Genomic DNA, 13065 nt, shown 5'->3' with positions numbered 1-13065 from the left:
TAGCAGGACGCAGGATATATACGTGGCGTAGCGTGGCACAGCACAGCACAGCACAGCACAGCACAGCATGTATACATAATAAGGAGCGACAGTATATTTCCATCTTTGAGACGGGCTATCAAAGAGAGTTGCTGCCCGTGCTCGATTGCAGGACCCGTTAGACGTATACACGGTCATCCGTACTTCTCTTACTCCTTGCACTCCTCGTGTCTCTGCTCCCACACCTTCAGAGCCTCCTCCGCGGCCTTGACACCGCTCAGCACCATGGCGCCAAACGTGGGGCCCATGCGGTTGCTGCCGTCCAGCTCACTGAGCTCCATGCCACCAAAGATCAGGCCGGGCACCACCTCGCGGGTGCCCTTGACGATGGCGTCCTCGGCGGTATTCATGTCCAAAGGCCGCATGCCACCGAGCGTGATAGCGCCCATGCTCGCGAGGCGCTTGGCGCAGAAGGCGCCAAAGGGTCCATCGTGGCCCGTTGTGCTGATGACGAGCGGCGCGTTGATGGTGTTGGGGTCCATGCACGAGTGCTCGTCGTGGTGCTGCGTCACGAGCGTCCAGTTGGTGACGACGCCCACGACGCGCACGCCGGTGGGGCCGTCGCGCGTGACGAGGTCCTCGACGCACGTGGCGTTGAAGAGCTTCACGTTGGGCATCTCGAGCACGCGGGATAGCAGAGTGCCCATGAAGTACGAGGCGTGCTTGACCACGACGTAGTTGCCCTCGTCCTCGTAGGCGACTCCGAGGTCGTCTGTTAGGCTTGCGTTAGTGTACTGCACGGCAGGTTGACAGGAGGGAAGGTCACGAACCGAGGAACTTGTCAGCGGGCTTGCGCAAAACCATGGCGCTGAAGAGCTGGCCGCCCAACCAGCAACCGCCACCAGGAGAGACGGAGGCCTCGATAATGGCGATCTTCAGGTCCGGGCGTGCCTTGGCCAGGACGTAGGCCGTGGACAGGCCGCAAGAGCCAGCGCCGACGATGACGACGTCGCTCTCAGCATAGACGTCAAGATCCTTGAAGTAACGGCGAGTCATGGCACGCGAGACCTGCGACTCGCGGATGGGATTGAACGCGAAGGTCTCCCACTTATCGGCAAAGCCGTCTAGCAGCTTGGTGTCGGCTTTGTTGCCGTCGGCCTGCAGGGTGACTTTGCCATCCTGGACAGGAAGGTCCTTCACGTGCTTGGTGGTACCAGTGTAGCCGTCGAATTCGGCGGGATACACAGCAGAAGGAGGAGACATGGTGGCGGTAGTCGTTGACTAGGTAGATTTGCAGATTTCCTAGGTCATGTTAGGACCACAAGATGGGTCAAGGGGAAGGAGGGGGAAAGAGAAGAGCATGTTTCTTTCGCAGGTATAATCCTGATCAAGTTCAGACCGTATAATCTCAGGACGTTACGCTTGCCGACATTCCCACCTCGTCTCCATCCTGCAAGAAACTGGATGGGTGGACGAGGAGAAAGACAGCTTGCCATACGAACACCGGCCATGCTCATCTAGCGTCCAGACCCAAAAAGGATCGTAGAGGCTTGATGTGTTTGAGGTTACCTTGACCATGACAGAAGCCCACGCTATGGTGGGCGGGACGGAGCGAAAGACAAGACATGGCTCTCCATCTTGGGTAGATGGGGAGATGTACTTGCTGGAGAAGCGCTGGTCTGATTGTGTTAGCAAGATCTTGATGGGGGTTGGTACATACTGCTTGTGTTGTTCGAGCTTGATAAATGTAGGAAAGAAAGATCCGGGCAAGGTCGGAAATGGCGAACGATCTTTTATGTTTTGGTGCAGGAGGGGTAGTCGCCCGTTGTCGGACAAGACGCGGGGCATCGATGGGTTATCTCTGACCACTTGGGATATCACAAGCCTCGTTGGTAGTGGCCTCTAGGCATACCCATCCAGTCAGCAAGCAACTAGGGAGGTTGGATATACTATCCGAGCCCCTACATTGGATGGCGGAAGTGGATGCCGAATACCAGGATGAAAGCACACTGGTCTGCTACTGCAAGCGAAAAAGTCCCCACTTGTTGACGTGCTTGAAATATTGATATCTACAAACGATGCAGAACGATTGACAGATACATAGATGCGTGCTATGCTGCTTGGGGTATCATGACACACAACCCCTAATATGCCGTGCGCTGACATAAACGCCTGATGACGGTGGCTTCGTGCGGATATGTACTGTCCGTATATCCTCATCCTCATCCTCATATATCGACGCCTGTAAGTCTTCTTCTCCTTGAGCCCTGGGCCCTTTCGTCGTAAATGGTCCATCTTCTTCACTATGTCCTGCTGCCATCTCCTAGATCAGGCGAGCACCCATTCGGCTCCTCTCTTCAAGAACTTGTCAACCAGTATGTTGATATCGGCCATCACGAAACGAATCATGAAAAAGGCAAAGAATTCAGCTGCGCTCCTGACACTGAGCTCGAGGCCGACATGGGTTTTGTTGGAGGCTTTCAGACCAGGATCCTCCACTTGCCTGGCGATGGCATCAAGAATCTGTGCCGCATCAAACAATCGGGCCAAGCTCGACATATACGTTGCGTGCATGACCGGGATATTGGTGAGCTGACTCGGCGTTGGTGGCGCGATCTTGTGCCGGTGCCCATTGCCCCTCGACGAGGTTTTGACTGAATTCGACGACGTCATTGGTAATGACGGCATTGTCAGTGCTGCTGCAAGTGCTGGGTCTTTTGATACACCTCCCCCACCGTTGGGCATGGCGGGAGTGCTGGATTTGGACCTGAGCTTCCTCCACCCAGACGCAAACGACTTCGCTGCAGAGCTGGATGTTGGTGTCTTTACCGACATCGGATCCGTCTCATCTGTGGGTGATTTGAACACGTTGGTCGAGTGCGAAAGTCCCACTTCATTACCCATCTTCTTCTGTAGCACGACACGCACTCTCTCAAGCTCATTCTCAAACGATTGCATCGCGATGAGCATCGCATCCGCGTCGTAGTTGTCCACCTTCGCTAGGCCAAGAAGGGCAGCGGTCAAAATATCGCACTGCGAGATTTTGTCCTCCAAGAATCTTAATTTGACATTCTTAACGCGCCAGATGTCTCGTGGGAGGAAGAGATTGGTCGTCAAATATCCGCCACGAGGATGAGCAACAACTTGATACAGACATCGCATCAGCCACCACGGCCGTAAGAGGAAGGATTCGGGACAGGGCTCCAGTGGAACGGGCGGGTCTGCCTGTGGTGCGTCGTCCGGCGAACGTGGCGTTCGTGGAGATGCTGCAGTCCCGATGTGGTCGTCGAAGAGGTGCCAACCACCGGAGAATGAAGCTTGGTGGGTGAATGTTGCGGTGGTCGGTGTGGGAAGAGGGGGCACATTGTTCTTCCTGTCACCGAACATTCCCGAGGCTGAACCCATCGCACTGCTAGGCGTCAACGGAGACGGGTCGTCGTTGATACCGCTAACAGACAGATTCTTCTGCCTGAGGCTTGTCGAAGACACATTCTTCCTCATGACCGTGGAAGGAGGAGGCATCATCTTGCTGAGTTTAGCTGGTGATGAAGGTGCCGCACTTGTTTCGTCCATACTGTTTCTTGAACCACCTTGGGTCAATGCGGGAGTTGCTGGCGATTCGCTTGCCTGAGACTCGTTCGAATGAACGGATGTGAGCGGTGTGACTGGTACAGTCCCGGTTGAGGGAGGACCAGGAGGAGGCAGTGGCTTCTGAACATCTGGCCCTATGGGTATCTCAATCTTGGGCGGAGCTTTAGGGTGAGATTGAGCTGTACCGCGAGCAGGAGCATAAGTCTCTATCTTCAATGCATTCTGCCCCGACAGTCTCCGATCTCGCAAGTTGATTGCGCTCAGGCGTTCTGGCTTGTGAGGCGGGGATGAGAGTCCGACAGCCTTTGGAGGCGACATGGACTCAGCAACTGTAGGCGGTGGTGGAAGCGGTGTATCCTTCGACGGTACAGGCTTTGTTGGCTCAATGGCTTCGGCTAGCGTACTCAGATTTGTAGCTGTCGTCATTGTCGTGGATTGGTTTGAGCTCGAAAGTGTTCTACCGGAGAAAGTGCTGGAGTCGGATTGTCTAGGTAAGGCAGATTTCGACTTGTGATCAAAGCCAAAGTCATCCAGCACAAATCCTTGTGTCATCTCATCCAGCAGGCGCTCCTCCTCTTCTGTTGTATCCTCGTCTAGAAAGTCTGTTGACTCGAGGTCCGAATCGGCCCGGGGTCGCTCGGTCTGAGCAGGCTTCTGCTGGTTGCTCAATTGTAGAGGGAGTCTTGATCCAAATAAAGTGCTCTTTTGCTCCACTCGAGGGGTGTCTTCCGTCCCGAGTGCATCTTCACTTTCGTAGGCTGCATCAACTGCAGCGTTCAAAGCAGCATCAAACTCAGCCTCAATCTCATTTGCAAGGCTATTGTTGGTGAGCTGGAGGCCCATGGCAGAAAGCCTGGACAACCGAGACTTATACGAAGATGAGTGCAGCGACTCGCCATCGTCAATGGTGTCAAGCCAAGAAGTCGACTCACTGCTACCTCGTCGAAGAGGTCTGGGGTGTGATGCAATGGCCTCCTCGGGAGTCGGTTCAGAGGATGTCTCGGCGGGAGTTGGAGGGTTCAATCTTCGAGGCGATAAAGGTGGCGGCATGTACTTTGACTCCATCGGGACATTCAGATTAGAAGCCCTCGGTAGTGGCAATGGTTTCTGTCGTGCTCTCCCGACATTGCTATCGTCAAGATATTTCTCTCCTCCATAGATCTGTGGCAATAACGATTCCTGTCGAGGTGGAATGTGAACTTGTTCCAACGCCTCCACGGTCGATGGTCCACCGGCTGACTGAAAAAAGCTGTCGTTGCCTTCGTCTGAAGGAGGATCGTCCGGCAAATCCTTGTCGATTAGATTGGCAAAAGGGTCATCAAGATCATGAAGCTCAGCAATGCGATACGAATAGGTTTTGCGGATAGCAGACAACTTCTTGCGATCGTCCATGTCTGAACTTCGAACCATGACTTCTTGGAGCAGGTCGCAGGCCTCAGCGTATGCTGCAATCGCTCCATCTATCTTGGACGAGTTGTCGAGGAGGACGGCACTGTTGGCTTTTGCCAGGGCTTTGGACAGCATTGATTTCTGAGTAGGACTGCGGTGTCCTCGACTTCGCTTCGGTTCGGCAGGGATAGCAGTCGCGACCGAGGCATCATCCAATGACCGCAAATCCGACTTGGAGGCCGATTTCGATGGCGGTAGTGGTGAGGTGCGATCTTCGTTCACATCATCGATGCGACGAGGCTTCTGGGCACCAGTCGTGACGTACTGAATCGACATGGCCGTGACAGGCTCCCCGAGCTTAGTGTTAGCTTTGCGACTTTGCCACGTCTCACCGAAGTAGTCGCCAGTAGTTGTGTTGTAAACGGATGTCGGGGTCAATGTTGGACCAGGTCCATTTGGACTTCGATTGGAGCGAGGGGAGCCACCGATTGGAGCGAGAAATGCGGTATGCAACCCATCCGTGGAGCTTTTCTTGGGCCGGTGTTGGACCTTCTGTGGGCTGGCGGCCATTCTCTTGCCCAGATTACTCTGGTCTTGTGTGGTGCTCATGCCGCGGTGTCCAGCTTGAAGGCCTTTTCGCGCCGCATCGGTGTCAACCGCGGACACACTAGACGAGGTTGACTGCGACCAGCGATTTATATTTCTGTTGTTCGGGGTTTTATTGTCATCGGCGCTTCCGCGGCGAGCGGTGTAGGGATAGGGTGGAACGAGATAGTCGGTGGGAGACGTGGCTCGGTCGGGAGGGTTGGTTTGAGCAGCGCGAAGTTGAGTGGCTCGTGGGTTCTGGGTAGAGGAGAGCGAGAGGGACTTTCGAATGGTGACCACGGACGATGAGGTCGAGTTTGAGCGCCGATTTCCCCTGGTTTGCACGGCAGGCGTCATCATGCTGCTGCTGGTGGCTGGCGCGCAAGTAGAAGGTGACACAATGTCAACCAGGTTATTGCCAGTCGAGCAGTGGACACATGGGTACCGGCATCAGGATGTATGCGTTACAAAGTTATGAAGTGAGCCACTGGTTTGTGTCGGGGTACACGGCTAGGTCCGAGCCCTGCTAAGGTGCATGCAGGTACTTGTCAGGATCCGCCCACAGTGCAGGAATGTCGAGATCCAACAGACAACCGATATCTGATGCTGCAATGCAATTGTGAGCACGTATACGAACCTTGCCGCTACTGTGGCATGCTGTGTCCTCCTCTTTCAATGGAACCAGTGCTGTATATATTGGGCGCGCGTGGCGTGGGCTCGACAACAGTCTTTTGATATCAGGGACTAGAGCGTTGCGCAAAATCTCATGCTATCGTTCGTGATGTTGCGCTCGAGTGAAGACCGACGCGATCGGCGCTATGATACCTCAGGAATGTGGCGTGTCAAGCGAAGTTCGTGTAGAGCGTCTGGGTTCACGTTTTCGGGTTCGTGGGGGGGTCCTGATCAGCAGGCACACACTGAAATACCCAGGGTACGACAGTTCTTGACGAGTAAGTTATAGACGCCGGCTGGATGATGAAAACGAGGCAGCAGTGGCGACGAGGAGGACGGCGTGACTGCGACCGAGTGCCTGTATCGCAGGCAGGGGGTGCGGTGCCAGGGTTTCAGAAGGGGGGTGTCGGTCGTAAGTCGTTGTTCCGGGCGAGACGATCTACTCGGCCCGGTTTCGCGTGAAGATCTGGAGGATGATGCAAGCAACCAGTGCTGAATAAGAGACTGGAACTGCTATGTGTAGAATAGAATCGTGGACGATCACAACACTTTGAGATATGATTGAGGAGGTGTGCTGCGAAAAGCACCCAGAGCGAGGACCCGGGCGAGGGAGGAGTCTCTTTGGCGGAGGCGCAGGACGAGACCTCGTGCAGCCATTGGATTACGGGCTAGCTAATCCTGATCCTATCTAGGCTGGGGTGTTAGTGGCGAGGCCAAAGCGCTCATCATGCCTAAAAGGGCTCTTAGCCAGAAGTTCGCTCCGGCGACCCCTGAGCGCCCCCGACATCCACCATCTCGTCTTATCACGTTGTTGACCAGCGCTTGTCAGTGCGATGCGACCGTACGAACGCGTCTGTGTGCTCAATCATGCTCCTCGCCGGCGTCTGGTGCGTCCCACACCTCATCTGTGCCCTGAGGCGTTTTTCTTGTGAGCTAGGAGATGGGTCGCTTGGGACCGAGCTTGCACCCTTAGCTGCTTGCTGCAGGGGAAAACGCTGGGCTTGCAGCTCCTCCCCTTGCCGGCTGCATCTACAGCTGCATGCGGTACAGTAGCTTCCTACCCATCACGATCTCGACCATCGACGACATCTACTGGTAAGCATGTATCTCAGCGATGACGGCTGCTTCTACTCCGTGAATTTATATTCAGACTGGCAGACAGTCCCGTGGCTTCGGGTCCCCTGAAAAGTCACCCGAGCCCCTGGCACTTGCTGACTTAGCAATTCTCCGACGATAATAGCTGCATGCGAAACATTTCCCTCACCCACTGTACTTTCACGCCACATTGGCTCAGTGGTACACCCTTTCTAATGTAGATATATCACAGTTCGCAAACAGTCCTTTTGAAGCTGACTGGGAACCTTTTGGGAGCCGGTTTTGCCTCCCACCCTCAACTTTGCGTGCGCTCACCCTTCTTTCAATCCCTTGCCTGGGAGAAACGCAATCGGAGAAGCGAAGGAAGTTTACGTCAACCACGGTGCCAGCCGTGAGCCGCACTCTGCAGTTCGAAAAGCTCTTGACTCCGGTCCGCACCGTCTCTCTAGTCCTTGCGCAATCAGCTTGCGGTAGCCCTCGGCGCTGTTCAATTGGTGTTGCGATCGCAGGCCATGAGCCCTCCGAAATCAGACGCACGTTTGAGGAGCTGGTCTCCGTTTCCGAGCAGGCACTGCTAACTAGCTTCGAGTCTTGGTAATTGCCTCGGTCCAATCATCTGTAACAACTACATCCGACGTCGACATTGAGCGCTCCTGCGGAAAGCTAATACTTGTGACAACTCTGCCTTGTCGCTGCTTGAATGCCGGCACCACTTAAAGTCAGAGAGCGTCGAACCCGCTTTTGGGTCGGGGGGCTTGTCCCAATACTTGACGTACTTCCTTCGCGCCTCCTCGTTCCTGGCTTGGCGTAGATGTACACTCGTCCGAATTGTGTCATCCGTTTCATCCGAAAGCGAAGAAGACATCGAGCATGCTATGCCAGTCGTATGCATAATCCCGGTGCCTCTTTTGACTCCTTGGAAAGCGTGCCGACCAATGTCGTTCGTTGATGTTGCTTTCTTCATCATTGATGCTCAGAATCGCCTCTATTGTGTTTCTGGCGTCGGAAGATGGGCAAATAGGTTTTCGGCGAGGAAGCCACCTGGAGGGTCTCAACCCTGGAGTGGCTCTGCAAGCAACACATGCTCATAGGGTGCGACAGATATTTGGCCATGGTGAATAGTGTACTGAGCTGCTGCAAACAGCATTACACAGCTAAATGCCCAGAATCAAGGACGAGCCTGGCTCTTCGGTGGCCTTGTCACTTTGGAATCGAATATCATTGAGCGGCGGGGTCCCACCGGCGGCGAATACCCCAAACGACTGCGGACCAACCTGCAATCACAGTCAGGATACACAGTGGCAAGGCTGCACCAGAAGATTGACAGTTGTCTAAATGTCCACAGCTCAGAGTCGTGAATCTATAGTTCGATATTTAAGAATAGACCTTGAGTAGTTTGCTGTTCGAGGCGGAACTTGAGAATCCGGTTGCCCTTCCGCCATGGTCAACATCTCGAAAACAGGAACGATTGATTTGTCCACTCAACTCTGCTTCACACTATACCGCTGAGTACTACCACTACGTCGACGTCACCGGAAACAAAGAGCAAACATCGTATTCGTTCGGGATAGTCATGATTCTGCTCAGCCTCTTTCAGGCCTGGTTGCGGCCAGCAGCTCGCCCACGTACTCGAAGTCTTCTGCTTCCGCTGCACGCGGCATCACGTCGCACAGCTGGCTCTCCAGCCTTAACACTCCAAGGGAGCTGATACAATCCACCATGGCTTGCCTTGCCGCATCCGTTCCAGATGCCTCTGGCAATCGAGTTCGGCATTGGCCAGTTTACGTAGGAGCAAGAGCATCACTTCTTTCGGTAAGCGTCACCAAGAGAGTAAGCACAACTGATACGGATAGCTACGCAAGCATACAGCCCTGCATGTGGGTGGGTGGCGTCAACGCGCCAGGAAGCTTCCATCCACCCGTGCGGGCAGGCAGTGAACGGTAATTTACGCCGTATTTACAGTTACGACATCCACTGCTCCACGTAGATTGCCTCTTCGCCGCGCATCAAAGTGGCAATAGACAGTCGGATCCTATACTTGCTGCACACACTTCACAGTGGCCTAGCCTCTATATCTCAGCAGTCCTGAAGTCTGCACAACTGGCTTTCGTTGTATTCTGCTGTGTTCGAACCTTACATCGTCCGCGAAGGCCGGTATCTCCACCGTGTTATATCAGTAATTCAACGTTGGACTTTACGCACACAACATCCTCAGTCGCTAGTCATGTCACTGGAAAACGTTCTGGCTCTCATCTTCGGCACGATCATGATTCTCCTAGCCCTTTACCAAGCCTGGCCGACGCGACAATCCAACATCAGACTTGCCAAGCGCCGTCTGTCCCTTCCCCCAGACTCTCCTCATGCAGTCGATATGACGTCCCTGCAACGCTACAACACTGAAAGCTCCTTGTCCGGGACATCGACCTATGTGGAAGAGTCGCCGTTCATAGCAGAGCTTGACGTATGCTCCTAGCTTCGCAAACTCGGCAGTATAGCCACTAAGAGCAGGTGTAGTGATCAGTCCCGGGCGGAAAGCAAATGCTTGATTGGTCTCTTGTCGCAAATAGCGGGGTAAGAGAGCACTTGGCCGACAATGATAGAAGGCCGTTCAAGACATTTTGTGAACAGACACGACATGCTTCGTACCGAATTGCCGGTCGTTAAACCTGGTCAGCCATAAGTTGCGTCTTCGGCCCTGCGCCAGTGGCCAGCTCCTTCGAGCAGTAATGTTCAGGCTTTAGCACTTTTTGTCTCGCTCACCTTCCGATCCCCGCCACCGACTGCAGAACCGTTGGTTTCGGCGCTCTGACGTTCTTTGTCCCGCTTCTCCTTTTCTCTTTCTCTCCGCTGCAGTCTCCGGACGTTGACGGGCTTGTATACCTCATTGAAGTTCATAACAACGCCAAGGAAGCGCAGATCGGCGTCAGGCTGATGAGCCAGGTCGTAGAGCATGATATTGACACGAGATCTGAATTCTGCCGATATTTGAAGCATCCTTGCGCGAAGTGACTCGAGCAATGTCTGATCGTCAGCCACGCTCAGACCTCCCAAAGGCTTCAACAGCGGCGAGTCTGTAGAATCACCCAAGTCTGTAAGCTTGCCGGACTTGCTGGGAGGGATGAGGCTTGGGGTGCTCGCTCTGGAATTGCCGGCAAGGTCTTTCTCCGTGATACCCCACTTCCCTTGAGCAGTCCTCTGCTCGATCTTCGCCGAAAACTGCTGTCGTTTCGTAAACTCAGCAACACTGAAAGAATATAAGCTGTCAACTACATCTCGATACGAGAGCATGGCTTTGAGAATGTAATGCAGCTGAGCAAGGAAGCTGTCCTCGCGTTGACCGGTCGAAGAGTGGTATGGTTGTCCAAGAAGGCCTTTCCGCGTGATGCTGTTGAGGTATCTGGTATGGGCTTCGATCATGTCATCGAGTGTTGCATGTGGCTTTCGTAGCTCGGACAGCAATGTAGCCCAGCTGGCTTCAACAACTTCGTACAGGATGTAGTAAAGCAGCTGGTTGACAAAATGGACCATCTCTGCCACTACACATCTTGCTCGCTTCCAATCGCGGCCCAACTTGTCATCAACTGCCGCAAGCACGCTCCTGGCTCCGGTGATGCATCGTCGTGCGGTCGTGTTGAGCGAAAATTCGACACGCTTGATTCTCCAGAGCAGATTGAAGACTTTCAAATATTGCGTGTTTGCCCACTGGGTGATGACAACATCGCATGGAGCACTGATCTTATATTCAAGGGTGAAGCAGTCCCAGCCAATTTCGCCTGAAGACAGTTCCAGCATGCGTGCATCCAGGCGCCGCAGAACCTCAGGATCGTCGTACTGAGCATTGGAGTGTCGGATGGCGTGCTCAAGTTGCGAAGTCAGTGTGTGACGATACTGTGAGTTGGCCGGTCGATCAAGATTGGGCGCCAAAGACTCCATTAATAGCTCGATGAAGTCGCCTTGTGCCAGCAAGAGGTACTTCTTGATTGCCAGAAGATGAGTGAACAGGCCAAATTTGTTGGACATTAGGTGCGTAAGTCGTGACATCGTCGAGGCATAAGCGGCATCGATAGAAGAAAAAAGACTGGTCGTGTTGGCGTAGTCGAGAGATTTGGAGTTCGATTTCGAATATTCGATGACCCAATCAGAGTCACCACAATTGTTGCGGACGAAGTTGAGTGACTTGCCAATCAGGAACACTTTCTTCGCGAACTCGGCCGAGACTATTGACGGCACCATAGCCGAATCAAGCTTGTACTTATCTTCCCAGATCGAGGTGGCCACTCGGCGAGGATCAACGTCGGGCTTGGTATGAGGATCCGGTTCAGTGACGAAAAATTCGTGGAAAGGATCAACCAGTTCACCATCGTAGATCCAGTGTCGGAGCATCTCGTAAAATGGTCGAGCAACTTGAGCCAGTAGTCTCTGAGCGAATGAGCCGACGAATGGGTCGCCATGTGTGGATGACATATCATGAATCAGAGATATAACTTGACCCCCCTTCTTTCGCTTAGCTTCTTCGACAAAGAGACTCATCAATCGGAGGCCCATCGTAGCGTCTCTGGTCCATATGACGCATCGTTTGAGAGTGACGCCCGTAGAACGAACACTCTTTGGATCATCGCCCTTCTCGAGCGCCGTCAAAGCACGCCGAATTTCTCCTTCCAGAGAAGCGACAAGACTAAGATAAGAACGTAGCTCCTGACTTATTACTGCTCGAAGGCTCTGGTTGATGAGACTCCCACCTTGTCCGGCAGCAAAGTCGGCCATATCCTTGTACAGGAGACAGGGCTCTGCCAGGGTGTGAAGCAGGGAAAGGATCGGTATGGGGAGTGTCTTAGGAAGTTTGATCGTGGCAGGTGATGTGAAAGCCAAACTAGCTGAAGAGAGACCCTGTAAGTTGAAGGGTAGGTCTCTGAGCAGTTCAATCTCCGGAGGTCCATGAGGTATGCGTGGATTTGGTGGAGCGACAGAGTCTTTGCCCGGACTGCGAGGCATTTCAGAGCGGTGTCCGCTGCTCTTGGGTCGCGGAGGAGTTGAGAGCGCGGGTTCTTCCTGAGCGACTGCCGCTTGTTCCTCGTTTGTGACACTGCTTCCTGTTGTGGGTCTGGCCTGTGTATACTGTTGAGGGGTGCTGACGTGCTGGCGTCCCGCTGATGGTGACTGAGGTGCCTCATACTCAACATAATGCTGGTCAGCATCCGATATCTGGAGAAGCAGATAAAGAATGGCCCATTTCTGGTTGAGTACGGGAAGCGCAAGCAGCCTCGAATAAAGATTGTTGAACTTGGCAGCTTTCTCCGGCGACTCGTTCTCGCGTAGCAACTTCCTCTTTATCAAGTTGGGCGCATGGTTGACTTCGGGGGGAAGGGGCCCTTGACCTGCCTGCACGATCTCCCGTGCGGCTTGTATTGAGTTTTCGATTCGGTACTCGGCATCTGAGTCAGGCTCTCCTGGCAAAGGAGGAGTGACCAGACTCTCGAACAGGTTTTGGAGTGTATCATCGACACGGCTTGGACGCGGGTCGCCCATTGCGGGGGTTCTGTTGGCAGGGGCCAAGTCCGCCGGATGACATTACGGTGCTCCGACGGAAATGATCTAAAGGTGATAGCGGTTTCAGAGACGCTGAAGACGCGTATCAGGACGAGCGCAAGGCATGTATGCGGTGAAAAGCGTGGGAAGTTGACATTCACCGCACAACGACGCGTCGTGCATGGATTCGTGGATTTGTCTCGCGATGAGTCCACTTTCCGCTCCTAA

General features: G+C 53.9%; 3 protein-coding genes across 3 annotated transcripts; all 3 read right to left on the bottom strand.

Annotated features, from left to right (window-relative positions):
* Positions 1-188: 188 nt before the first annotated feature.
* Positions 189-1242, bottom strand: HMPREF1541_01580 (thiazole biosynthetic enzyme, mitochondrial; the record flags this gene model as incomplete). The annotated part of the gene is made up of 2 exons (XM_008715939.1): positions 189-751; positions 810-1242. The coding sequence occupies 2 exons, from the start codon at positions 1240-1242 to the stop codon at positions 189-191; spliced, it is 996 nt and encodes a 331-aa protein (XP_008714161.1).
* Positions 1243-2307: 1065 nt separating this feature from the next.
* On the bottom strand, positions 2308-5568 carry HMPREF1541_01579 (uncharacterized protein; the record flags this gene model as incomplete). Its single annotated transcript, XM_008715938.1, has 1 exon — positions 2308-5568. The coding sequence occupies one exon, from the start codon at positions 5566-5568 to the stop codon at positions 2308-2310; it is 3261 nt and encodes a 1086-aa protein (XP_008714160.1).
* Positions 5569-10041: 4473 nt separating this feature from the next.
* HMPREF1541_01578 (uncharacterized protein) lies at positions 10042-12837 on the bottom strand (the record flags this gene model as incomplete). Its single annotated transcript, XM_008715937.1, has 1 exon — positions 10042-12837. The coding sequence occupies one exon, from the start codon at positions 12835-12837 to the stop codon at positions 10042-10044; it is 2796 nt and encodes a 931-aa protein (XP_008714159.1).
* Positions 12838-13065: the final 228 nt, after the last annotated feature.

This window comes from Cyphellophora europaea (genome assembly GCF_000365145.1).
Source record: "Cyphellophora europaea CBS 101466 unplaced genomic scaffold supercont1.2, whole genome shotgun sequence".
In the NCBI taxonomy this organism is placed as follows: domain Eukaryota; kingdom Fungi; phylum Ascomycota; class Eurotiomycetes; order Chaetothyriales; family Cyphellophoraceae; genus Cyphellophora; species Cyphellophora europaea.
Note: the sequence above shows the minus strand (reverse complement) of the source record. Positions and strands in the feature narration are given on the sequence as shown.